Source organism: Pteropus vampyrus, unplaced genomic scaffold, assembly GCF_000151845.1.
Source record: "Pteropus vampyrus isolate Shadow unplaced genomic scaffold, Pvam_2.0 Scaffold112, whole genome shotgun sequence".
Lineage (NCBI taxonomy): Eukaryota > Metazoa > Chordata > Mammalia > Chiroptera > Pteropodidae > Pteropus > Pteropus vampyrus.
The window spans coordinates 3,152,245-3,177,728 of NW_011888893.1; the positions used below are offsets into that span (position 1 = coordinate 3,152,245).

Here is a 25,484-nt window from a genome sequence, read left to right on the forward strand (position 1 = left end):
CTGGTGACCAGCTGTGCCGTGAGTGAGCCGAAGTTACGATAGAAAACTAAAGCAGACTTACCGTGTCATAACTCTGAGTTAGAAGTGAAATAAAAAACTCTTTGGAGGAAAAGAATTTCTGTCTCTCCCACCTTTTACTAATTTTAATTGAGTTAAATCAATTAAAATTAAATTCTTAGTTTTATATTGAAGCAGGATTTTTACTGAATGTGTTTTAGTCAAGGGCAATCCACGTGTATCTGTAAGGGTGGCATTTTTCACTTTGCGAGACTAATTAAATGTATTCCTGACTCTCCATTCCCGCCCCTCCAGTGGATTTCAGTATTCAGGTTCTGAGTTCCGGATCGTGGCCCTTTCAGCAATCCTGTACATTTGCCCTGCCGTCGGAGGTAAGGCTGGGTGTGTCTCCTGTCCCGGTGGTGCTGAGTAGAGCTGAGAAGGGGCAGCCTCGCCCCTGATGTAAACGGTCTCTGCAGATGGCCTTCCTGCAGGTCAGCCACCTGCCATAAAACGGGGCCAGGGCCAGGGCAGAGTGCCATGCAGTGGGGCAGGACGAGCCATTTGAAGGCTGGCCACCCCTGGCCCGTCGACAGCGTGTTCCTGTACGCTCAGACAGTAGAACTGATCAGAGCTGTGATGAGCATGATGTTAACTGCCTGGAAGTAGAAAGCTCTCTTGATGATACGTTCAGGGGCTTATTTCAGCGTGCTTTGCGAGAGTCAGACACCTGGCGTTTGTACTTTACTTTTATGTAAGCGCTAACTTTGTACTGTAAACTAGGAACAATGTTTTATGTAGAAATGCCGACTACAGACTGTTGTGAGGTATATATGCCACATAATGCTGTCCTTTTATCCAGCTGGAACGTAGTTATCAGCGCTTCACAGCTTTTTATGCTAGCCGTCACAGTGGCCGAAAGTTGACATGGTTATATCAGCTGTCTAAAGGAGAATTGGTAACAAACTGCTTCAAAAACAGATACACTTTGCAGGTAAGATCACCTTTTTATTTTGGAATATTTTTAAAATTCTAAACAAAGATAAGACAAATTGTAGGAATCAGAATACAGATTCATAAACAGCATGGATTCTAAGAGTCAGATGAGCTGAATCCTAGTTCTTTCTGGCCAAGGGACAACTCACTTAATGATGACACTGAGCCTCAGTTTTCTCTTCTATGAAATGGGGTGTTAGTGCTTCTACTTTGGAAGTGGTGGGATAATTAAATGAAGTAATGTATTTAATAAGTGTTTCGTCACAGCTCCTGCCTGACACACATTAGGTGTTCAAGTGGTAGCTTACAAAGCTAGAGCTTTATGTATTTCTTTGATACTGGTCCTTTTCCTTTGACAAAGCAGTTTCACATGAATGATAGCCCTCTGTGCTCACAGCAGTACTAAGCAGTAAGTAATAGTGACTTTCAGGTAAAGTCTTGAGGAGTCCAGCTTCTTCTTCTTGAACGTTGTGAAGCGCAGGCCTCACAACTAATTGCTTTATCCTCTGAGAGGGTTTTGCTGGTGAACTTATGAAAACAGTCATAAGTCAGTTTTTAAGTGTTGAGACTTGAGACTGCATTCTGCAGACTCACATTCTGCTCAGTAGTTTAAACTTTCAATAAGTCTATTCTGATAAAATAGTTAAAATGCAGAATATTCTGTCACACCAGGTCCAGAGGTCTTTATCAACTTGAGTATGGTTATTATACAGTTGAAATCCTGTTTTCTTTATTCCCAAGCACACACAGTAGAACTTGTGAGCACACGCTTTAGTCCCTAAATGTCGGTGCCCTTTTTGGCCAGGCATACGCTTACCAAGGGGGGCAGGATCGCCGTGCGGAGGCACCAGGGCGGGCTTGGTGATGAGTCAGTAACCTGCTCTTCCCAGGCCTTGTATTTTTTTTTTCCCCATGACCATGACTTGGGTTTTTTTGTTTTATTTTTTTTCTGTTCTTGCATTTTTGTTTAAGGTACAAACAAGGTGCTTTTCTGGTTTTTTTTTCCCCCTTTGATTTTTATATCAACTTTGTTGAGATAATTTACATGCAATAAAAGGCACCCATTGTAAGTCCAGTTTTGAGTCATGGCAGCTTATACACACCAGCGGAACCAGCGCCAAACAATGGAATGTCTCCGAGGTTTGTGTTGATGTAGGTCACCTGCTCGTCAGCTCGGGAGTGGCCTTTCAAAGCCTACCAGAACCTTGCTCTCGCCCACTGCTCATTTTTCTGGTTGGCGTCCTAAAGTCCCCAGAAGCCCTGTTGTCCCTCAGGGACACTAGTGTCATTGCTTGTCCTCTCATTGGCCAAGGTTTGCTGTTTGTCATTCTTGCTGCTGTGCAGCATGGAAGAGGAGGAGGGTGAAGGAATTTTCACGGGAAGTTGGGGGTGCCCAGGGCTCCACAGGAGAGCGGCCTCAGAGGGCGTCCGTTCCCCGCACACACTTGAGGAATCAGAGCCAGCGTTTGCGCCTGGTGCGCAGCTTTCTGAAAGACCTTAGAGCAGCTGTGGTTTGATTTAAACCATGTCATGCTTCACGCAGTAAAGTACTTGGGATAAGAAAATCAAACATGATTCAATATGCAGGTTGATTTATCAGTAAGGTACCAAAAGATCGTTTTTCTTAGCATTTATGCGAAAACAAATTTGAAGAGTGATGCTCAGTGTTTCACTTTATACCAGGAGGGTGTAACGAATGAGTGTGGATGCACATTTCTGTATTTACAAAAACAAAACATTTTAGAAGAAAATGCCAAATCACTTTAATGTTTGAAAAAGTGGGAAATGACATCTTTTAGGAAAATGTTGCATTGTAGTAGAATTGTACACTTTGCATTCCTTTTTAAATCGATCTTTATTTTTCACATCTGTTCAAAAGTTCGTCTTATAAATAAGTTCTTCAAACTTAGGTGATGGATATTTGGAGTTTTCTCCTGTGTTTAAGTTTTGCTTCTCTCTTCCGTTCATGTGGGGACCTCGAAGGCATCCACGTTCCAGATGGCGATCCTGCTGCAGTACAACACAGAAGACGCGTACGCCGTGCAGCAGTTGGCGGACAGCACTCAGATCAAAATGGTAATCTTGCTGCTCTGCCCCTTTTGCGTCGTGTCGTGGCCTCCGCCGTCATGTAGGTATTGCAGGGCGGGCATGGGGAGAGGGCTTGAGCTGCACGTTTGCCTTATGAGTCTGAGCATGCTCTATTCCAGTGTGACGCGCACCTGTACATGGACACGTGTACATAAGTACACCAGCCTGCTTTTCTCTCATTCATTTAGCTCATTCTTAACCCCCTTTTCAGCTGAGCTTTTCTTACTAAGCTTAAAATCTTCACTTAATTTTAATATTATTCCTGTTAGTCATTTCTATTGAGATATATTTCACATAACATAAAGTTGTATACTTAAAGCATACAACTTAGAAGTATTTCATAAGGTTGTACAACCACCACCACTATCCAAAATATTTTCATCACCCCCCTAAAAAAGCCCAGTACCATTAGCAGTACCTGCCCTCCCCCTGGCCTCTCCCTCGACCCTGACAGCCATTAATCTATGTTCTGTCTCTATGATTTGCCTGCTCTAGACATTTCATAAAAATTGAGTTATATAATATGTGGCCTTTTACGTCTGCCTTTTTTCACGTAGCATAATGTTTTCAAAGTTTAATCCATGTTGCAAAGTGTATCTGCATTTCATTCTCTTTTATGGATGGTACAGATAGAGCACGTTATAGTCATTCATTCTTCAGTGGGCACTGGGCTTGTGTCTACCTTTTGGCTGCTATGAATAATTGGCTGTCATGTGAACATTCACATACGAGTTTCTGTATGAACATATTTGCAGTTCTCTTGGGTAGATACCCAAATGGGGAATTGCTGAGTGTGATAACTCACACTTTTCAAGGAATTGCCAGACCATTCCACAGCGGCTGCACCCATTTATACTCCCATAGCAGTGCCTGAGGGCTCCACCCTTGCCACATCTCACCAACATTTGTTCTTATCCGTATTTTTTTTTTTTTTTATTATAGCCATCTAGCGGGTAACAAGTGGTATGTCACTGCGGTTTTGATTTGCATTTTCCTAATAACGATGTTGACTATCTCTTGGCTTTTTGTATATGTTCTTGGGAGAAATGTCTGTTCAAATCCTCTGCCCACTTGTTAAGTGGGTTGTCTTTATTGAGTTGTAAGAATTCTTCGTATGTTCTATGTTGTAGACTTTTGTCAGATACAAGATTTACAAATATTATCTCCCATTCTGGGTTTGTCTTTTCACACAGTTTCAGTGTTGATGACGTCCACTGTATTTTTCTGATGCTTGCGCTTTTGGTGTCATGTCTGAGGAACCATTGCCTCGTCCAAGGGCAAGCACTAGTCTTTCCCTGTTGACTGGTCGAGGGACCTTTGTCAGAACCGTTCGGCCATGAAAGGAGGGGTCTGTTTTTGGATTCTCAGCTATTTCCCACTGATCTGTATGTCCTCACACTGGTACCATGTTGTCTTGATCACTATTGTTCTGTAGTGAGTTTTGAGACCTCCAGTTTTCTAAGATTATGTTGGCTATTCCTTGTCACTTGTTTGTGTTTTCATGTAAATTTTAGAATTAGTTTGTCCATTTCTGCAGAAAAGGAAGTTGGAATTGTGAAGGGGATGGCAGTGACTATGATTGCTTCGGGGAGTATCGCCATCTTAACAATATTAAGTCTTCTAATCCACAGACACGATACCTCTCCATTTATTTAGGTTGTCTTTCATTTCTTTCAACCGTGCTTCATAGTTTTCAGTATACTGCTCTTACTCTTCTTTGGCTAAATTACTCCTAAGTATTTAATTATAGTCGATGCTATTGTTAATGGAATTGTTTGTTCATTACTAGTGTATAGAAATACAGTTGATCATTGCGTATCGATCTAGTTCTAATACTTTTTTTGCAGATTCTTTAAGGCGTTTTTACATATAATTATGGCACCTGCAAATACAGATCATTTTACTTCTTCCTTTTTGTGTTCGGATGTCTCTGCATTTTCGTTCTCTACCTGGTCGCTCTGGGTAGACACCAGTGCAGTGTTGATCAGAAGCGGCATCCTCGTCGTCTTCCTCACCTTGGGGAAAAGCTTTACGTGTTTTCACTGTGAAGTGTGATGTTAGCTGTGGATTTTTCTTAGATGCCTTTATTACATTGCAGAAGCGCCCTTTTTTATTGTTTTTATCATGAAAGAATTTTGGATTTTTGTTTTCCCTACCCTGCCGAATAACAAGCTGTGCTCGTCGTGTCGATATGGTGTGTTACGTTGATTCGTTTCCTCTGTTAAAATCACTCTTGCACTCTGGGGACAATCCCACTTGGTCATGGCATGTGATACCTTTTATATGCTGCTGGGTTCGCTATGCCAGAATTCTCTTGAAGATTTTCAGCATCCGTATTCATTCACAAGGGATGTTGGTCTGTCGTTTCCTCGTTTGTTTCGGTCTGGCCTTACGTCCAGTGGACAGCTCTAAATTCTGTAACGATGACTTTGCGCCTTTATGCATCCGTCTCCTCTCACTTCTCACTGACGTCAGGAGGAGGAGTCTGAAGTCAGGGTGGAGGTCGAGGCTGCCACACTGTGCGGGCCGCGCGCGTCCTGAGTCCGGCCCCGTGGCGCTCGCTGCTGCTGAACCAACCAAGCCGAGGCGGGCGGGGCGGGGGGTTCGCCGTTCGCGTGGTTTCCTACTCAACTCCACACCGGTCTCTCAGCTGGTTTTTAGGAGTGAGACTGACACCCTGGTGGGGATGGGCTGCTCCCTCTTCTTACCTGCGGCCGCCATTCATTGCTCAGATTTGGCTTGTGAAGTGAGACCTCCAGCCCCTGCCATGGACGCAGCCAGCCGTGTCCTGAGCCTGCTCTGGGCTCCAGGGAGGTTGCTAGACAAGAGGCCTGTCACTCCGACAGCTCTGACGAGGGCCCCTTCTGTCCGTCTGTGATGGGGATGCTAGGCGTCTGGTGACTGTAGGCTGGGCCGGTGGGGCTCTCCTATTTCATGGGACACCAGGCCGTGATGCTGAACAAGAGCCAAGAAATGCTGATCACTCATTGTTCAAGGTGAAAAAACAGCCTGGGGCCACACGACGTGCTTAGAGTCCCCACAGCCAGGCCGGGAGCAGAGTCACTGCTGAGCCCTTCGCGCTGGTGAGCAGAGCTTTGTACCGAGTCCTGCTGACACCAGTGATCAGTGTCCAGGAGTCGTCACCAGGCACTAAAGAAATGAGCGGGTTCCTGCGGGTTCAGTTAAGGAAAACAACTGTTCGCGGCTCCTAATGTTAAGTGTGACCGGACTGTCGGCTGTCGTCGTTGGCTGCTCACAGCCGAAAGGGGTCGATTTCGCTCTTAGGAGGAGATGCGTTCAGGAAACCTCTAAAAGCACCATCTTTTTCCTCTGAGTATATTCTTCTGTTTGGGAGACTGTTGTTTTTCTATAGAAAAATGGATTATGGAGTTGCCTATAGTTTTTATTGCAAGGAAAAATATATTTTGTGTTTTTTAAAATCTATTTTTATTATGGTGACATTTGGTTAATGAAATCCAGTAAGTTTCAGGTGTACAATTCAACAGTATGTATTTTGTTTTCAAGTTACCTTCTTCTCTCTAATTGCAGGACATTTTGGCACAAGTCCTACAGATTTTATTGAAGTCGAAGTTATTGGTATGTTCGTGCACTTTTTATGTTAAGCTTGAAGAAAGCCTCTTCCTCAGGTCGCGTGGTAACAGCTGTTTCTTGCAGGTCTTGGAAGATGAAAATGCAAACGTCGATGAGGTGGAACTGAAGCCAGACACCTTGATAAAATTGTATCTTGGTTATAAAAAGTAAGGAAAATCTACGTCAAATGGTCCTTGACCATGGGCTTGTCCCCTGCCTTTGAGCACTGGTGTCACTGCAGACAGGGAGGTAGCAAGCTCAGCGTGGGGCTGGATGGACTCAGGGAGGGAGCGTGATGCAGCCCTTCAGTTTCATCTGATGATTTTAGGTGTTTCTCCATTTAACTCTTTCAGTTTTTGATTTTATTTTTTAGGCAAGGCAACCCTTGGTTGACCACAGATTGCAAGGACCTTATCAGCTTACGATGTCTTATTTTTTTATTTTTTACACTTACAGCATCTGGTCTTCCTAGGTGGTCTCCCATCCAAGTACTAACCAGGCCCGACCCTGCTTAGCTTCCAAGATCAGACAGGATGGGGCTTGTTCAGGGTGGCATGGCCGTAGACCAGTCTTTGATTTTCTTCTTCATTCAGCAAATGAGTCTCCTTAAATGACTCACCTGAAAGTTTGGGCTTCTGTGTCTGGATTTTATTTTTCTTGACACAGTTTGGGAGAGCGGACGAAGGGACGGATCTCCTGTAATGCAGATGCCGTGGCCAGCCCCGGGGACCCACTTGGTTTTTGGTAGAGGGTGGAAGCTGCAGCGGGGATACTGGTGGCAGTCACCCTCTCCCGCCACTGTCTGGGGGAGCAGTGCACGTCTTACAGATGGAAACAAAGATTAAAACAATAGTGATTGCTTTCCTCGATTTTCTTGACAGTAAGAAATTAAGGGTTAACATCAACGTGCCAATGAAAACTGAACAGAAGCAGGAACAAGAAACCACACATAAAAATATTGAGGAAGATCGCAAACTCCTGATTCAGGTGACTCTGGGTGCACATTGGCGTGGCTTGCGGCCCTCACCAGGAGGTGGCTGGTTAAGCTGCATGGCGCTTCCCTTGGTGTTTTTGGTGTGACTTATGCGTGGTTGCCAGGGTGATGAGGGCCTCTGGGCGGAGTCGAAACAACAGGAAGACAAATGATTGGGGAGTTGGGACAGGCGGGGGGAGGGGGGGAGCTGTTTAGTGGAAGGTCAGATAGCTTCTGAGTCTTCAAAGACTGAGTTTTTCTCATTTTTTAAATGCTTTGTGATTGTGTCGAGTTATTAAAATTGCTCCTAAGACCAAACATTTTAATGTTTGTTGGAGTTGAAACGCAGGTAGACAGAACTGGCTCCCTGCCCCTCTCACCTGCTGTGTATTTGTTACGTGCTACGAAATCATAATCCTGTGCACAAATATAGAACTTCTGGCATTTTCACCAGTTGTCCTTAAGTTTTAAGTTGTTGCAACTCTTTTAAACATGCTTGTTTTTCTCCACTCGGTTCCATAGGCAGCTATTGTGAGAATTATGAAAATGAGGAAAGTTCTGAAACACCAGCAGTTACTTGGAGAAGTGCTCACGCAGCTGTCCTCGCGGTTCAAGCCTCGGGTCCCAGTAATTAAGGTACAAAGTCACATGGCACAGGTGTCAGGCTCGTTAGTTTAGAAGAAGATGAGACTAAAAGTAGGGTGGCTACTGTTTTATAAGGAAGGAGTAGGCTTATTCATATGTAATAGCTTTCTACCAGAGGAAATAGACTTAATTTTTAAACTTTCAAAATCTGCATGGAGACGTGCACATCATAAGGATCCACCTTGCCGATTCTCTCAGTGAACACGCTTGTCCAGCTAACACCCAGCTCCCAGGCGAGGTGGCGACCAGCATTCCACAGCCTCCATTGCTCCCTCCCAGCCGGGACCCTTGCTCCTGCGGGGTCTCCAGTCCTACTGCCGACACCGTCAGCAGTTTCCCACCTTTGAATTCTCTAGAAACAGAGTTGACACTCCTGCGTCTGCTGAGCGTGTCCCTCGTGCGTTCTTCTTTACTGCCGTGTGGGGACGTGTGGGGACGTGTGCGGACGTGTGCGGATGCGGAGACCACTGCTCTGGTCGGCTCTGGTCGCTGCTGTTTGGCTCGTTTCCAGCGGGGGCCGTTTAAGATAGAAACTAAGCAGCTCTTCCCCTTTGTGAAGCTACCTGGGTAGACAGCCAGTCAGAAGGCAGCGCCTACAGGTGACTCCCCCACAGGCAGCGGCGGGGGAGGGGGAGCCTATAGCCGCAGGGGCTGCCTTCAGCACCAGCCCAGGGGCCAGTTTGTTCTGGGCGTCCCCTGACACTGTACCCTCCTAGTGACGGCCTCAGGTAAGACTGAGCATGAACAGAGAGGTTCTGGCCCACGTGGCTTCTCAGCCCTGACCATTCCTAAGGGTGCTGAGAGGCAGCGGCTCCCATGCCGGACTGAGAGGCCAGAAGGCAGTCTTGGTGCTGGGCGGTAATGCTGCACGCAGAGGGCTGTTCGAGGTGGGCTTGCTCCACGTTGCACTGTCGCCAGTGGGGGAGTCCATGGCGAGAGTGGTCTGTCTCTTCTGATGATAGATTTTTCTTCCCCTTCCACTCCTTCTTCCTTTTTAAAAATAACTCCCAGAAATGCATTGACATTCTGATCGAGAAAGAATATTTGGAGCGAGTGGATGGTGAAAAGGACACCTACAGTTACTTGGCTTAACCCTTCCAGAAGTGTCTGACTGTGCGACCGTCCACACATAGTTCCCGGTGGAAAGGATGAAAACTCGAGCTCATAGCAGCCAGTCTGCCGCCATTTGAACCTCCCTTTTTAAAACTGAGACCAAGACTCCCATCAGCCAGTCTCAGATGTACATCAGAACTGCTCAGGATTGATACATTTCAAGTCTGTAAATATAGACACCGACGCCATTTAACCTAATTTAAGAACAGAGGGGAACCGAACCCTCCACGCCGAGGGCTGCATGCTACTGCATTCAAATCGATACGCTGGCTCCGGGGCTCACAGCTGCCGCCTGAGGCAGCACTTACAGTGTTGGCAGCACTTTGAAAGCGAGTCTGAATGGACCCACGTGTAATCTGCTATGAAAACCCATTTGTATAGTGTGTTTCATTTTTTAATGTGTGAAAATAAAGAAAATTAAAGGATTTCTGTACAAGTTGCATTTGGTTTTGTTTTCAGTTTTACTAATTTCTATATGTAAATAAAAGATAATAATTGTGCAAATTTATATTCCAGTGTCTTCCTATAGGCTAAAAGGCTGCATTCTTTAAATCAAGATTTTTTCTAAGATCTTAAAATTTTAAGTCTTCCTTGTAATCTTTTTTTCCTCAAACATTCATGCTCACTTCTGTGACCTTCAGTGACTTGAATACTGCATCTGAGGTCCTGTGACACGTTGATTCCATTCGCCACTTTTAAGGACAGCCTGGGTTACTCCTCTCGCAGCCTGGCCTGGGAAACAGCATCCTTCCCACAGGCGGGGAGATGAGCCAGAGGGAACGGCCACCGGTCCGTGGAGGAGCTGGGACGTGAATGCGGGCAGCAGCCCCGGACCACGCTGCTCACCTGTCCGCTGCCCGGCCTGAGGCCACAAGCAAGTGTTGAGACTTGGGGTGCACTGGGGCCTCGCTGCTTTTTCGTTCTGCTTCTAACCAGTCATGAGGGTACAAGAAGCAACAGTCTGAGATGACATCATCAGTTTTTACTGGTAAAGCTCCTGGGATCCAAGCAGGGGACACGACTTCCTTCCCCCAACGGAGGAGCCCCGCCCCCGAGATGGCAGCCCTAATCTCTCGGTCTACAGGTGTCAACTGGTAAGTCGGCGGGGTGCTCGGCTCCCAGCAGTGGGGGCTCCTGGTTTCCAGCCTGCACAGCTCCACAGCTCCTCCTTTGTTCTTTGTTCACAGCCACTTCCAGCCAAAGGACAGGAAACGGGCAACTCGTAGCGAGATCTTCCCGGACAGGCTCGGTCTGGCTCGTCACTTCGTCACCTCGTCGGCCTCACGGGCTTCCTAAGCGGTGCAGGTGCTCGAACATCCTCATCCAGTCAGGCATCAGAGTGGGAGCGGCGGAGCCAGAGGATCAAGCAAAAGGTCACTTCTTTCGGTCTCTTGAACAGTCTGGCACTAAGTTATTAACAGGTTAGTTTTAAAAGTTAGAGGTTAAATAGATTATAAGAAGTAATAATAAGGCTAAGCACTTACATAATGGTTTCCACATTTTTTTAGTATATTCTTTTTCAAACAGTTTTATAAAAGTGATTCCCAGTGAATAAACTGGGCAAAAACCTGGAGCGCTGCCCATGGGACCTCCCCCCGCTCCAGGGCCCCCATCACGCCCTGGGGAGTTGGGCTCACCACTCGCTTTTCCTCACAGCGGATCCTTTCCCTGCCTTGGGGACCAGTACACTGGGGTGGGACGTCTCCCAGTGAGCTTTGCTGGTGTCGGGCCCCTCCAGGGTGGGGAGTGCCCGGGCTGAGTGCTGGGACCTTCAGGCAGACAGCTAAGCGAGGTAGTCACCCCCCATGCTCGGATTCAGAACCCGCCCCCTGCCCTCAGGCGAGGTGACTGCTGTCTCGTGGCTGTGAGGGTAGGCGCCTCAGAACTGTCTTTGTTCCCCAGCCCCGGAGCCTGAGCAGGGCCGGCTGTGCTTCTCTCCAGGGTGGAAAGAGGGGGCCGTGAGGGTAGCTTAAATCTGTCTTCTGAAGCTGCTCAGAGGCCAAGGCCAGGTGCTCCGAAACCTCGGGGCACAATCCCTACAGAAAGCTCAGGCCCAGGTTGGGGTTGGTGACCGCAGCCATGTTCTGAGCTGACTCTCACCGGTGCCACGGCCTGCGGAGGAGCAGGGAAGAGGGCGGGTGGCAGGCCGGCCACTCTGCAGAGAGGAAGCAGCTGGGACAATAAACGCAAGCCTAAGTAACAGTACATACGGAACTTGGAATTTAAAGTGTTTTTAAATTTTATTAATATTGACTGAGCATTTTAAGATGGGCTCCTGAACACTGATCAAATTTCCTTTTGGAAAAAACAAGCTCTTCCCACACCCAGGTGATAACACAAACATGCCGCCATGTTTGTTTGGAGCAAGTCCCCTTCGGAAGACGTCCTGGGAATCATGAGACCCTGGCCATCTGGGCGATCTGCTTCACGTCCCTGTCTCCTCCTTTCCAGCTCGTGCCCCTGACCCAGCCGACAAGTCGTCATGCAGGTGAGCGTGGCGTTTCTCTAAACCACTTCACAGAGTTGTGGTCCACACGTGGTGGACCAGCCCAGCCCTCCCCACAGCCGTTTGAGCCAGGGCTGAGGCCGGAGAGGCCTGTGTTCCCGTTGACTCCACTAGGAGCCCAGTGCTCAGACAGCTTCCGGCGGAATACTTAGGTTTTTAGACCTGCGCATGGGTGTGAGCTCTACCACCTGGTTGACTTTGGGTGGCGCTGGAGTAGTCGTTGAACACCGCAGGCCCAGGCAGACTCAGGGCTGAGTCACTGTGTGGGTACAGGGGAGGCTGGAGGGCCAATGTGAACCAGGCAGTAATTTCTGGGTAGATGGTTGTAATTGTTTTTTTTTTTTAGTGAATCATGAAATATTAATTTAAAAGAATTCTAAGCGTGTTACGTCATGATGCCCTCGCATTTGCCTGTAGAAGTCAGTCTGTGAGCTACACCATTTGGAAACGATTTGGAACATGACTCATATTCGTCCTGTTTGATTCCGTATTCCCATTGGTAGGGAAACAGCAGCCTTAAGCTGAAGAAGCAGGTTAAGACACACAGAGCACATAGTTGTTACCGCGGGGGAGGAGGCATACTGCTATTAAACTTAGCTTTTGCCCAAACTTTTCGTTAGCTGGGTATTTGAGTACCTCATGTGTCGAGCTCTGTGCCCTCTCGCCGGCCCTAGTACAGTGGCGCAGTGAACACACGCACGTCGTTTCTTCTGGTCTGACAATCCCGGTGTCACGAAGTCACTGAATAGGGCACTGGAGAGCTACGTTTCCAATCAGCAAACAAAAAAGCTTGCTGTGCATCAGGAGAGCACCAGATGGTGCTCGAAACGACTGTCAGTACAAGCGTCATTTTTTCCTTACGCTGCATGTGGACTTGTGTGTGAAGTGAGCAGAACCTCCCTGGACTCAAGGACCCACCTGCCAGCTGTGTGCACCTGGTGACAGACAGGTTGGGGGCTATGAACAGCGGAAGAGCTGTGGCTGGGATGGGCCCCATCCATGTCAGTAGGCACTATGGTAAGTAAGCCCTGGGGTGTCCTGAGCAGGTCTGTGTGCGCTCCATTTGTGCCGAGGGCCATCCAGGGTGTTCTCTGTGACTCGGCAGCAGCCAACTGAGAGCAAAGGTACTGTTTCATGGGCAGAGGTTAGGGTCGTAAGAGACAAAACGCATCAGCAGTGTCGGAACTAAGCGTGGCAGAGTATAAGGGTGACTGATCCTTCTGGGACTGGCATTTATCTAAGGACAGGTCTTTTCGCTACCAAAGTTAAGTGGCAAATTAACTTTGTTTGTTTTAGGACTCACATTGCTATGGCTTGTGCATCGATGCAACAGAAACCAGTCTTAGCAGTGTTTGCATAATGGGAACAGAAGGTAAGTTTTAAATTTTCACATTATTTAAATTGTTCATAACTCCTTAGAAAAGGCAACTGCACACAAACGAACTACTGCTGCTTTGAAGGTGACCCACAATCCCGTTGCCCAGTGTATCTTGGGTGGGGTGCTGGAATGCTGGCACCCCCATTTCCTTGACACTTGAAGGTTGTAGCTGTCACCTTTCGAAGGTGGGAAAGGCATATCACTTCTACATCTAGACTACAGGAATTTAGAGGGAGATGGGCTCAGAGAACTCACCTGGGCCCATCCTGTAGAGGTTAAGTGGCCTGTACATACCTCTCCAGGCCTCTCAGCTGACTGGGACACATGCTCCCTGCTTTCAGGATGCAAGCAGTGTTAATTATATGTATATATTATATAGTAATACGCTCATTTTTGTATGTTTCATATTAATTATAATAAGCAATATTGTTTAAAATGAGTCTGCTTGCCTCTGTATAGATGACTCAACAGCAAGGACAAGTTCAAGTATTCTTTATTCAAAGTTGAAAAATGTACCATACTGCATTATTGCAAAAATCCAATGGTACAAAACACTTTTGCAGCTGGTGAGAAGGCAATAAAAAGTTGATTTTTTAACTCATTACTATAAATTATTCTTACAGTACTTTGCAAATTCAGAATTTCAAACTGCATTTTTTTGTTTGTTTGTTTTCCTAAATTGCCCACAGTACTCGAGGTTTCTGAAGCTAAGGCAGCGTTCCGGGGGGGAAGGAGGTAGCCGACGTCAAGGGATTTCCATCTCTCGCTCGATGCCCACGTACTTCAGGGCATCAGCCTGGCTGTATCTGGAAGGGCAGGAAAGAGGGGTGACCGCGAGCCCCCAAGGTGAGGCCAGCCCAACCGCATGCTCACATCAGAGGGTGCTAAAATGTCTACGGAGGGCACAGGCGCAGCCATCGTCACCGGTGAAATTCCCAAGAACGTGGCCAGGCTTTGAACTGAACAAACCTGGACATATTCCCCAGCGAGTGCCCAAGAAGGCAGGTCCACGCCATGTTCTTTGGGCCGGATGCTGGGTAGGGGGCCAGGAGGCCCAGGCTGCACTGCCTTCTATCCCGGTAGACCCAGCTCTACTTTGTTCAGATGCGGGGAGGAAGGGCTGTTTCAAGGGACTTCGCTGTGGTGGCCGGCCTCCCACCAAAGCTGTGTGTGCACATGGGCCCTGTCAAATTTTGTTTAGCTCGCACCTTCAGCAATGCTGCAGTCTGCCATTGAAACTAGCAGCACGTGGGCTCCGGTTTACGGCAACTCAAATGACTGTCTAGTTAAAAACAGCTTCTGAAACATACTCAGCCACAAGATGTTTAACTAGACAGTCATTTGATAACATTTAATGTTAAACTTGTCAGTTTATCCCACAGAGCCTGACAGTGTAAACTGCCAACCTGGGGCCTAACCCTATAAACAGATCCAGTGGCCCTATGGCTTTACAGAAAGGACCCAGAGGGTGACCAGGTGGGATAGTGACCAACATCTATTTAATGACAGATGTATAAATCCTCTCACACTTAGGATGTTTTGTTTATAACGTCATTCTCTTAACAGCATACGGCAGAGGTGGCAGCCACATGCATGTTGTTAGAAGGTGCAGGGGTCACACACGGCTCTTATGAGCAGGATAAAAAAAAAGAGGTATTTTACATTCTTTTTATATTTTTAAAATAAGTACTGCTTCTATAACAAACTTCAATATTAAGAAAGTAGGCCCTAACTCCCCATCCATGGCGGAAGACCCAACAAAGAGCTGAAAGCCTCACTCAGTGTCCGGGAAGAAGTGGCCCTCAGATCCCACCAAAAACGTCCCATTACCAACCTGTAATCAAAAAACAGCTCTTCACCAGTCTGGATGGCTCTCTTCGCAAAGATGCCTATCCTGTGATCGCCGTTGACCATCATAACTGGAAAGAGATGCACACTGGTGTCAGTGAGGCTGTGACCACAGGCCCCAGGAGGGGAAGGGACTGGTTCCCGTCAGTCTGTCTCATAGCTGTGCAAGGCGCTGTCACTGCACTGAGAGGAGGAGCCTGTCGTCACACTGGGAACTCTGACCCGGAGGCACCTACCTTTTGCATAGCAGTTAGGATTGACTGAATGATTTGCAAAACGAATTTTGTTACCCTTGCGGGTTGCGTCCACCACAAAATCTAAGGAGAGAAAACAAGCACAACGCAGTGAACACTCTCAGTTACAGCTCTTCAGGGTTTACCTCCAAAAGCAAGTGTCATTCAGCGTGATTCGAAATGAACTAACTGCTAATTCAAGATAGTTTCTCCTATCAACTACACGTAGTACAGGGCAAAGCACTATAAAAAATGGAATCTGCCCAGAATAAGCATTTTTCATATTTATAATAATTTCTTCCATTATGTTGTTTTATGGGACATGTTCATTAAAAAACCTACCCTCTTGTGTTTCAGCAGTCACTCTGAATACCTTTGCTTCTAAGCACACTGCCATTTGCATCGCAACCCTCCAGTGACATGGACCAGCCCACGTGCTTTGCCTACCACCCTCATCTGCACAAGCAGCTCCTTTAGTCCCACAGTCCTGTGAGAACACCCAGGGACATTTTGGAGATGCTTCAAGTGCTCCATGCCTTCCCAGGTGACAGGGACTAACTAGAGGAAGTAAGTCAAACTGACACGATACCCAAGTCCTCAGGGACGCAACAGGAGAGCACCCGTGGAGGGGCTCCCCAATGCCACCGTGGAACTAAATGCCCTTGAACTCAAACATACCATTATTCAAGTTGAAGAGAAAGCTGCACATGTACTTGTCATACACTTTCCCTCTTCTGTCTGCTTCATCTTGAGAAATAATCTGGGAAGAAATACACAGAAGATAGTGTTGGATTTGGTGACACACAAGCTCATCAAGAGAATTCCAGACCTTCCTGAGGATACTCAATTGGCCAGTTTCTCTTTTCTACTTGGTCTGCATACTGACTTGTCAACAGTGATATCTGAAACACTTCAATTCAAAGGAGTTATGCTTGGAGCAAGTGTTTAACAAGTCCCTTTTACGGAATGAAAACTACCAACCAGCTAGGCTGACCCCAAGCTGAAACTAATGGCTCTTACCTAACTCTGCAACTAGAAAGTCACAATTAATGATGCTGTTGTTTCAAGGTCCTTATCAATTAGACTGTGGATTAAGTAGGACAGACTCCTATATCATAGTTCTTGTGTCCCCCTTATCCCCAGATGATAAGCACTAAATGTGACCAGGGCTAAAGTAGTCCATCCAATTACTAAGCATAAGTCCAAGCTGAAAAGGCATTTCACATTAATTCATTAATATGAATTTCTAATCAAACCCCATGATAATCCAAAACAAAGAAGTTATTACATACGCTAAGTACCCTGTGAACACCTGTGGTTAGCATACATCATGATGCCGCCCAGAACTGGGCCACTCTTGCCTTACCTCTCCACAGTATTCTGAGATGAATTCATTCTTCTGTACGGGATCTTTGATGAAAATCCCCCAGCCTGCCACATCAGATGGCGCCAGCAGTAAATGCTAGAGAATAAAGTACAATCATATATATCAGAGGAGAGCAAAGGTAGACCGCTGATAAATTAGGGGATGACTCAGTGTCAGTCAGTAGGCAGCAGGAAAGCTGCTGAGTACCCTGAATCGAGGGGTCAGCTCTCTCCCACACTGTCCAAGGGGCTGACACGCTGCAGAAGCAATGCCCAGGTTTTCTGTGAACAGCACAGTGCACGATGGTGGGGCTGGGCTCTGCCCACGCACTGCGCCGCCACTAGCCCCCGCAGGAACTCGACACCAGGACACCCCGTCACCGACGTGTCCTGCAGCACCTCCCAGTAGCACGAAAAACTATCAAGAGGTGGTGTCACCATCTCCTCAGCCCAGCATCCTGTTCTTACTCTTAACTCTACGTTTGGGAGCGAATCCCTACCTTTTCACTGTGGTTCACTATTAGGCTTTCATCCCAAATTTCCTTGTGACCTTTAAAAAGGCTCCCTGACCACCTAAACTCCCAGTCCATTCCTCTTCTAATCCAGCCTGTACTCACCTGATGAGAAACTGAATTAGCTAAGTAACAGCAAACAAATGAAACCCAGTTGGTAAAAAGTATTTACACAGTTTGTTTTCAGAGGTAAAGACGCCAACATGAATAACATCATCCACTTTCTGAACAAACTGAGTAGCTGATCATACAGCGGGTAAATGTGGTATGTCAGAGAAACAATGACATATATGGGGCCAAGGGGACACTATCAGCATCACTGTGACACGGTGATCTAATTGGACATTACCTAGAGTGAAACTGTCTAAACACCTGAACACATCACAGCCAAAAAAAAAAAAAATAAGCCACTGCCAGAGACAGGATCTCTGGGAGAAGGGGCCTACTGGCAGCGGTGTGAGCGGTCACGTCACAACAGAGGCCTGGGGTCCCTGCTCTTTTCAAGTCCTGTAACTTTGGGCTTCCGTACTTATAAAATGGCTTAATGATCACTCCCTCATGGGGTTATGAGGGCAAGTGAGTTAATGCACAAAGCACTTAGCCCAGTGCTTTGCCAACCAAGTTAAATAAATGCCAGCAAGCTATTGTTATAAAAATGATTAACTGAACAACCCCATCCACCCTAAAAAAAAAGTACTGAACTTCCCCAGTATATGCTGTTACTTCCTATTATTGCTCAGTAATAAATTCCCTGGTTGCTACAATTAAAAATCACCTGCATGCAACTCCCAGGCTGTGTTTTCAAGATTATTAAAGAAACAGGAACTAAGTCTGCAAAATACTGCTGTGGGAAACTTCATCTTTTACTCTGCATAGAAAGGAAAATTAGATGCTATTTGATAAGAATGGGTCTGTGTTCTGATAGAAACACCATTTATTTGCACTAAGACAACTAGATAAACTACTTCTACTAATTAAACTGAAAAATAAATTCAAATCACCTGTTGAACTACCAGAAACATACCTCTTATTCCAAATCTGAAAGCATTAACAACCGCTGCTTAGAATTTGCTGATTTACCTTATTCCAGAGTAAGGGGCTCTCTGGAAAACATGAGCAGTCGCCCAGGAGGCCTGACCCAGACAGAAGCCCACTGCCCCCGTCCTACCCCACTGAGGATGTTCAAGAGCCTGCCTGCACGGCAGGGCAGGGCGGCGTTACCTTTTTGGAGCCCCGCTGGATGCTGCAGTTCTTGCACGAGACATTCTTGCTGTCCCAGTGGTCCGCAGCTCCACAGGTGAGACAGAGGTCAGGATCACACTCTCGGACGGCCAGGTAGCACGGGCACTGCTTGGTGTTGCACTGTGCTTTGCAGCGGCATCCAGGAAAGCGGTTTTGACCTTGAGAGAGATGCTCTCCATCACCATATGTGAAAAACTTGCATAACCGTGCACGTAAGTCCCGTGCTAAGCCCCAGGTTAACTCATGAGACCCACCCAGCAACGATGCTGCCTCGGTATCCAAGCTCCATGTGCATTTTCATTAATTAAATAATTACAGTCCCTACCCCTATGCTACAGTTACTTCATTCTAAGGCCTAAACCTACCTAACTCTGGCAGTTTCTAGTGCCCAAAAAGTAGCTGTTTCTTACTATGAATGAATTTAAACCATCCCAATAGGCTCCTTTAATCCAATCTGCCTCACCTGCCCACGTCACACACGTGAGCCAAGAGGCAGACTGGACACAAGCACAGGGCTGGTTGTGGGCTCTGTAAATCCTTGCGGGGTCAATGGACACCAAGGAAATGACGAGCACAAGCTGCCACGTCCTTGCTTTGATTCCAGTTACTATCTTAAATTGATGACCAAAGCCTATTGAATTGTCATGCAATTTCATCAAAGCAAATACTTACACTCTGAACTACATTGACAAAACTTTTCACAAAAATTTTGTGCTATCACACAAGGGCACGAACTGTCACAAGGCTGCCGTGGATGGTCACAGGGTTGGTAGTTGTAAACGTGGTTAGAGGAGCCGTCTGCATCAAGATAACAGCGTGCAGGTCAATCCAGAGTGGGAGGTGACCGTACCCACGAACAAGAACACACCCTCCCCCGTGACCTTGGGAGCTCAGGTCTCCCTTACTGTGTGTGCGATTTCTCACGCTCTCCCATCTACATCCCCAAGTGGCCTTGGAGCCCTGTCACCCCCATCTCAGTCTGATCCCAGAATACTGCTCCTCTAACCCGCCGGCCGATTCACTCCATCCAACCAGCCTTCACTGTACAGACAGCTGACTGGCAGTAACATTGACAACTGCCATTTAAGTTGGTTCAATGTACAGAAGTCAATTGTATCAGAATATCCTAAACTCTAATCCAGTTACTATTCTAAAACTAATGACAAGTAGACAGTTTAAGTGAATAATGAAGTTAAATAGAAAGGTGCTAACCTTTTTTCAGCTGTATCTTTCTGCAGTGTGCAGCCCACAACCTGCAAAACACACAGAAAGTAACATAGTCTTCTCCGGAAGTCCCACAGCGGCGACTTAAATGGGCCAGTCAGTGCCTTAAACCCAGGAACTACAGAAGGAGTGAAGGAGTCCCTCACTGCCTGCTTCTGTGCCGTCAGTGAGCAGCGCTGTCACTGCGAGCCTCTCCATGATGGCTGGCCCTGCTGTGTGCCCAGAGGGTGGCCTTCATGCGGCAGGGGTGTCTGCCTATTCATCCTAATACTGTGTCTAATTTCAGGCATCTTTAATCATTCAACCAAAAATTTCAGAAGTATCTACTAAAACCTAAATTCTGTGGGAAAAACCAAGTTGTTTCAGTTCTAAATTAAGTGGACCCTACATTTATTAAATAAATGTAACATGAGTGTGTATGCAAGTCCTAAAGCACAAGTTAAATGCTCCCTTTTCCCTAAACTCCCTGGGGGGAGGGGCATTACAGCTGATGGTCCAGCCACGACCTGGCTCCACACAAGTCCAGTCAGCCTGTGTGGTCCACCCCTCATCACTCATCACAAGCCTTTGTGAGGGGCAGTGTTCGCACAGCCTCAACCTACCAAGAATATCTGGGTGTGAGGCCACACACCTAGCAAATTCCGCCTCCCAGAATAACAACCGGCTCAGTGCTCAGTGCCCTGATCAGCCTTCCATAATTCAGGAAAACACCCTACAGCACATGCTAAGTGACTGTCCGTGCAGCCTTTACTACAGAAGCTATTATCTTTCTTAACCAAGCACAGCACAGTAACTAGAATTTTAATGACACCAAATCTACTGAAAGCTGTCGTATTCTTACAGAAGAATACCAGCAATTTTCAGTAGAAACAAGACTCTACAGGTCTATTTTTTAAGTCGGTCCAAGTGTCTTTATCAAAGCAGAGAAGCGCCCGGCCCACAGCACCCAGGTGGCGTCGCCGAGTGGCTGCAGGACAGACTTACCGGTGTTTCCTCTTCTTCTTCCTCGGAGGGGTATCGACGTCCTCAGCGGGAGCCGGAGCTATGATGCTGGATTCTTTGACCCGAAACTCATAAACCTGGCAAGGGGCACAGTCACAGAACCATGAGGGCCACCCAGTTAAGCAAACCTAGTCTTACGCTGATTCATACCAGAGACGCCTGTCTCTTCTGTGATGCTGCGAACGTGCTAGGGACACGAAAGAGAGCGAAGCGTGCGCTGCGCCGACCTCACGCAGGGTGAGCAGCTGTGGTTACAACTGATCGGGTCTCGGCTAAGTCTGAATCTTTACTGGCTTTTTAAATCCACTGGCATCTGAAGCCAGAAGGGTGATTTTCTTTCGGTCCCTCTCAGAAAAGAATTTACTCCCTCTCAGAAGATGAACAGGAGCTCAATGATAACCAAGGCTGTTTCTCCCACTTGGACGATGACTACGTGTGTTCTATCTGAAACTCTTTAACAAGTCTTATCACATGTGCTCACCTGTCTGCACGTTTTGGTCCCAATTAATCTGGCAATGGCACAGAAGTTGTCGTAGTAGGTGCCAATGAGGACACGGAACATGGAGGCCTCGGCCCCGCTCCACTCCACGTTCTCGGGGGGCTCGCTGTTTGGCTTCATCTTTATTGGTGTCTGACAGCGAGAGTTGGCTTCTACAAAACCAAAGGGAAGCACCAGTCAGAGGACGACGGCTGGGCAAGATGATATTAAGATCTCAGGAAGTGAACCAGCCGACGATGAACCAAGGCTCCAGACGGTACCAGGGAGCTCTTCCCGGAACCCGGCAGGAGGCTGGGCTCCCTGTAACGCCTCCACGGCGGGGGCCGTGGGGGTGGACTGCCCAACCGTGGTCCGGTCACGGGGCTAAAATGACAGCTCAGACCCAGTCGGGAACACTGCCTGGTGGTTCTGGTCCTCTCTTCTGCCCCGGACCACCCACTGACATCAAGGACCCTACACTGAACAATCAGAAGTTCATCATGCCATCTGAGAAAGATGGAGGAACAGCGCAGCGAGTGGAGAGGAACTGTCAACTCCCAACAACCCAGACAGCAAACGTCACAGGCCAGGTCGGCACTGGGGCAGGACAGCAGCAAGCACTCAGCCACGCATCTGTCCCCAAGGGGTCTTGGCTCTTGGATTTCTTATGATACTGAAAACTGACCAAGAGAACCGTCCACTCCATCACACACTCTTAACCCGCACGGCGCAGCTTTTCAAAGCGACAGTGAAGCCTGGGGAGTTGATCGTCTCACCAGAGGAGCTGGAGGTTTCGTCTTTTTTCTCCTCCTCTTCTTTATCGTTGTTCTCACCACCAGTCTCGGTCCCAGCTTCCCTGTCACTGTCCGTGTCCTTGGCCTCCAGCACGTTGATGGTGGGGGTGCTGGGCCTGCTGCTGTTGTTGGGCAGCCTCCCCCTTCGGCGGCCCCCCGGGCGCTTTGGTGGCGTCTTGATCCGTTCGGCGGTGAGGGCAGCAGCGAACTCCTTCGCCCCCTCCTACAGAGTGAAAGATGCAGACGTCAAGGTAAAGTTCTATGACGCGGGCAGGCAGGGGGAAAAAGTATTGCATAATGCACGTTAGTCATGAAATTATCACAGTATCCATCTTTCACAAGTAATTATTTGCATCTCTAAATACACTTGTTTTCTATCTGCTTTTCATAGTTTAGAAATTTCAAAAAGACAAACATGGCTTCTGATATCACTAGTGGTATGAGATCAGGCTGAATATATTAACTGATTATATAATAAGCCAAAATATAAAATATACTTTTAATTTTTTTTTAGGCGAGGCAACCCTTGGTTGACCTCACAGATTGCAAGACCTTGTCAGCTTACAATCCCTTATTTTTAACTTTTTACGCCTACAGCACCCGGTCTTCCTAGGTGGTCTCCCATCCAAGTACTAACCAGGCCCGACCCTGCTTAGCTTCCGAGATCAGACGGGGTCGGGCTTGTTCAGGGTGGCACGGCCGTAGACAACATACAGTCTCTTTAAAAGTGAATTTTTATGAGAAGAATCATAAACCTAATGTGCAGCTAGAGTCAGGCTTTCCTATTTCAGGGATTCTTAAGATTATGACCACTTTATTTGTAGTACACAAGACTACAAAACATGTAAACATGCTTGACTTTGTCACTTCCTGCCCGTTAAAACATCCAGTTTTCCCCCCGTGAGGGACACAAAATGAGCCCGAGGAACAAGGCTGTGAGGGTCACATTCGGTATTCCAAAGTGCCAAAATGCAACAGTCAGCCTCAGAAAGTATAAAACAATGGTAAAAGCATGGATTACAGAGACCAGAGAAACATTTGAGATGAGCCGAATAAAAATCTGCCTTGTAAAGAATAGTATAAAATAGTGGTCAAGAATTCCATTTTTTAGTGGCAATAGAAGGGAGAAGTTTGAGAGCAGCCAACAGTTTTATACTTTATTCTACAAAAACCAAATTGCTTAAAAATAGGATACCTTCTGCAGGTGCCATTCAATGAATCTTCTGTCCAAAATCCAACAGGCAATATATACCCACTTAGTTCCTAGGTAGGAGTGGCTTGGTTCAAAGAGGGGAAATGGTAAAAATAAGATAGTACCCGTAAAAAAACAACTTTTCTACCTCCTATTTTCCTAAACCTTTACCTTTTCTCCATCATTAAAAAGCAAAAACCTGTGGGGCCTCTAACACAGCTCGAACTACAGTGGGTCTAACTCGGAACAGCTACGGGCCTGCAACGGCACCGGGCTGTGCGGGTGAGCACCGCGTCCGGGTCAGTGGGCCGACTGCCCCGCACTCACCTAGACTCTGGAAGGTGTAGCAGTGCTGGATCCTAAAGACCCTGAAACGCTGCTGAGATTAACACAGATAAACAACGAATCATACAAGATCAATGAAGGACTAGCGTGTGCAGTGTGTAACTACGGAAGAAATGACAGGGGTAAGAACCTCTGTCTACTCTGTGGCCAGTAAAAGTACGGGAACGACAACATTACGCTGACTTGAGACACCTCACCAAGGTCAGGATTAAGACTCGAGTGCCCACCGGACCTTAGGGCGCCCACGCTTACCAGGTGCTGGTAACACTGCGGTCCACAGGGCTTGTTGTCCAGAGCGGTCTCCGTGTTCTTCCGCTTGTAAGTGTTGGGTGTTGCATGGAAAGCTGCATAAATAAAGGCAGAATATTTACTCTTTCACTCCCCCAGTTTCAGTGGAAAAAGTCCATTAGTACATCACAGAACTTTCCTCGGCTCTCCACTCCTGACCAACCCCTAACCGGGAGCAAACAACATTCTGGAGTGATTACTTTCCTCCTTGCAAGTGTAACTGCTACACACCAACTCTAAACTCTGATGATAAACGTTTATTTGAATCTTTAATCTCCATAGAAACAACTGATATATCCTCTACAATGAAATCTTATTTTCTATTTTTACCAAAAGAATTCTGACATCTACATATCTTGATTTCTAAAGAAAGGTCAGCAATCGGCTTATCAAATGGGAAGAAGAATGGAATATCACCTGTGAAAAACTAGTTTTTAAATGTAAAAGAAGACAGCCTCTTAATACCAAAATTCAGCACCCTTCCACAGGAAAATAGACAATGGTCAGATAAAACAGCTCGAGAAAGATAAAGTGTTTGAAACTTAAAATTCCAAAATAATGTAGTGAACAGATTCACATTTCTGTCCACTGTACACTAACGAAGTGTGAGGGCCAAGGGCTGCCTCAGGCGACCCGTGCGCACCTGCTCAGCGTGCGGATCAGGTACCAGAAACGCCCCGTTTGGAGCCGGACAAGATTCATAAAAACACGTGACAGACTCATGAAACAAGTCGTTTAAAAATATTTGTAAAGCCTACTTCTATTCATACAATTTAAATGGGAAATAAAGACAGACTGATGAGGGAAGGGGATGAGGGAAAAAGTCTAGATTCGAGACTCAAATTCTGTTGGAAGCGTATGAGTCAGGTGTTCCCAGAACAACGGCCTGATACCATGTGACCAGCTTAGCACTGGATGACATTCTGAACAGGCACGGACCCCTAAAATACAAAGACTGAGCCTACAGGTCACGGCACATAGGCAGCAAGGAATTACATCAATCCAAAAAATAAGATCGCCATTAGCCAGAGTGAGCACACATACTGAGCAGCATATTTTTGGTAAAATTTGTTTTTAGTTCAGATGTCTCCTCTAGCACAGCTATACTTATAGACTGATATTCTTGCCCTGATTCAGTGAAGATACAAAGGCACACGTATCTGTAGACACACATACACACGCTCACATAAGGACGGCAGCCTCTGCTGGTCCCGAGTCAGAACAAATTAACAGTAAACGACGGTACAGTCTCCAAGACAAGAACAAGTTCAGGCTATAAAGGAACAATTAACACATTTATCATCGAAGATACTTTAAGAAAACAAAAAGTAACACTCAATTTCACACTGCATTCAACTAAAGAGAACTATTCTTATGACTAGATTTTCTTCAGCAGAGGATAGAATTGGTTTGCTATTCTTTCTAAAAACTAGTGTATAAAGAATTCCCTATTCCAGAAATGTCTGACTAGATTTCCAGAATACTGAACATACTCTTCAAATTGGCATCTTAAAATACTAATGTTTGAAGTTAATAAAATATATTTCAAACAATATAATATAGGAACAAGATTATATAAAATTCCCTGATCAGGAAAATTATTTGGAAGGAAAATTAAGGCAAAATACTGTTAAATTTTACAAAAAGGAGAAACAGGTATTGAGGGCTTTTTTT

General features: G+C 46.5%; 2 protein-coding genes, 1 long non-coding RNA gene, 1 other non-coding gene and 1 pseudogene across 14 annotated transcripts in view; 2 read left to right on the top strand and 3 right to left on the bottom strand.

Moving 5' to 3' along the window:
- CUL1 (cullin 1) overlaps window positions 1–9,836 on the top strand; it is a 91,893-nt gene extending 82,057 nt beyond the window's left edge. Inside the window, exons 15-22 of one of the 2 annotated variants that reach the window (XM_023533788.1) lie at window positions 313–389; window positions 860–991; window positions 2,977–3,069; window positions 6,631–6,678; window positions 6,757–6,839; window positions 7,554–7,659; window positions 8,168–8,281; window positions 9,302–9,836. In XM_023533788.1, the coding sequence (XP_023389556.1) occupies window positions 313–389; window positions 860–991; window positions 2,977–3,069; window positions 6,631–6,678; window positions 6,757–6,839; window positions 7,554–7,659; window positions 8,168–8,281; window positions 9,302–9,382 (734 nt within the window). In that variant the 3' untranslated portion in view covers window positions 9,383–9,836. The remainder of the gene's footprint in view (window positions 1–312; window positions 390–859; window positions 992–2,976; window positions 3,070–6,630; window positions 6,679–6,756; window positions 6,840–7,553; window positions 7,660–8,167; window positions 8,282–9,301) is intronic. The other variant, XM_011365490.2, reaches the window with a different exon arrangement.
- LOC111743372 lies at window positions 7,120–7,238 on the bottom strand (annotated as a pseudogene).
- Window positions 9,837–13,762: 3,926 nt separating the features above from the next.
- EZH2 (enhancer of zeste 2 polycomb repressive complex 2 subunit) overlaps window positions 13,763–25,484 on the bottom strand; it is a 38,123-nt gene continuing 26,401 nt past the window's right edge. For 8 of the 10 annotated variants that reach the window (XM_011365493.2, XM_011365496.2, XM_011365494.2 and 5 more), the window contains 12 exons: window positions 23,775–23,866; window positions 21,968–22,208; window positions 21,195–21,364; window positions 20,696–20,790; window positions 19,700–19,740; window positions 19,160–19,285; window positions 18,467–18,645; window positions 16,735–16,830; window positions 16,047–16,128; window positions 15,372–15,452; window positions 15,122–15,206; window positions 13,763–14,093 (listed from right to left, as the gene is read on the bottom strand). In XM_011365493.2, the coding sequence (XP_011363795.1) occupies window positions 14,033–14,093; window positions 15,122–15,206; window positions 15,372–15,452; window positions 16,047–16,128; window positions 16,735–16,830; window positions 18,467–18,645; window positions 19,160–19,285; window positions 19,700–19,740; window positions 20,696–20,790; window positions 21,195–21,364; window positions 21,968–22,208; window positions 23,775–23,866 (1,349 nt within the window). In that variant the 3' untranslated portion in view covers window positions 13,763–14,032. The remainder of the gene's footprint in view (window positions 14,094–15,121; window positions 15,207–15,371; window positions 15,453–16,046; window positions 16,129–16,734; window positions 16,831–18,466; window positions 18,646–19,159; window positions 19,286–19,699; window positions 19,741–20,695; window positions 20,791–21,194; window positions 21,365–21,967; window positions 22,209–23,774; window positions 23,867–25,484) is intronic. The other 2 variants (XM_023533794.1, XM_023533793.1) reach the window with 1 other exon arrangement.
- LOC111743348 lies at window positions 13,996–16,040 on the top strand. The gene is made up of 3 exons (XR_002781647.1): window positions 13,996–14,133; window positions 14,854–14,940; window positions 15,726–16,040. It is a non-coding gene; the product is annotated as an uncharacterized LOC111743348 (long non-coding RNA).
- LOC111743383 lies at window positions 22,574–22,692 on the bottom strand. Its single transcript, XR_002781653.1, has one exon. It is a non-coding gene; the product is annotated as a 5S ribosomal RNA (ribosomal RNA).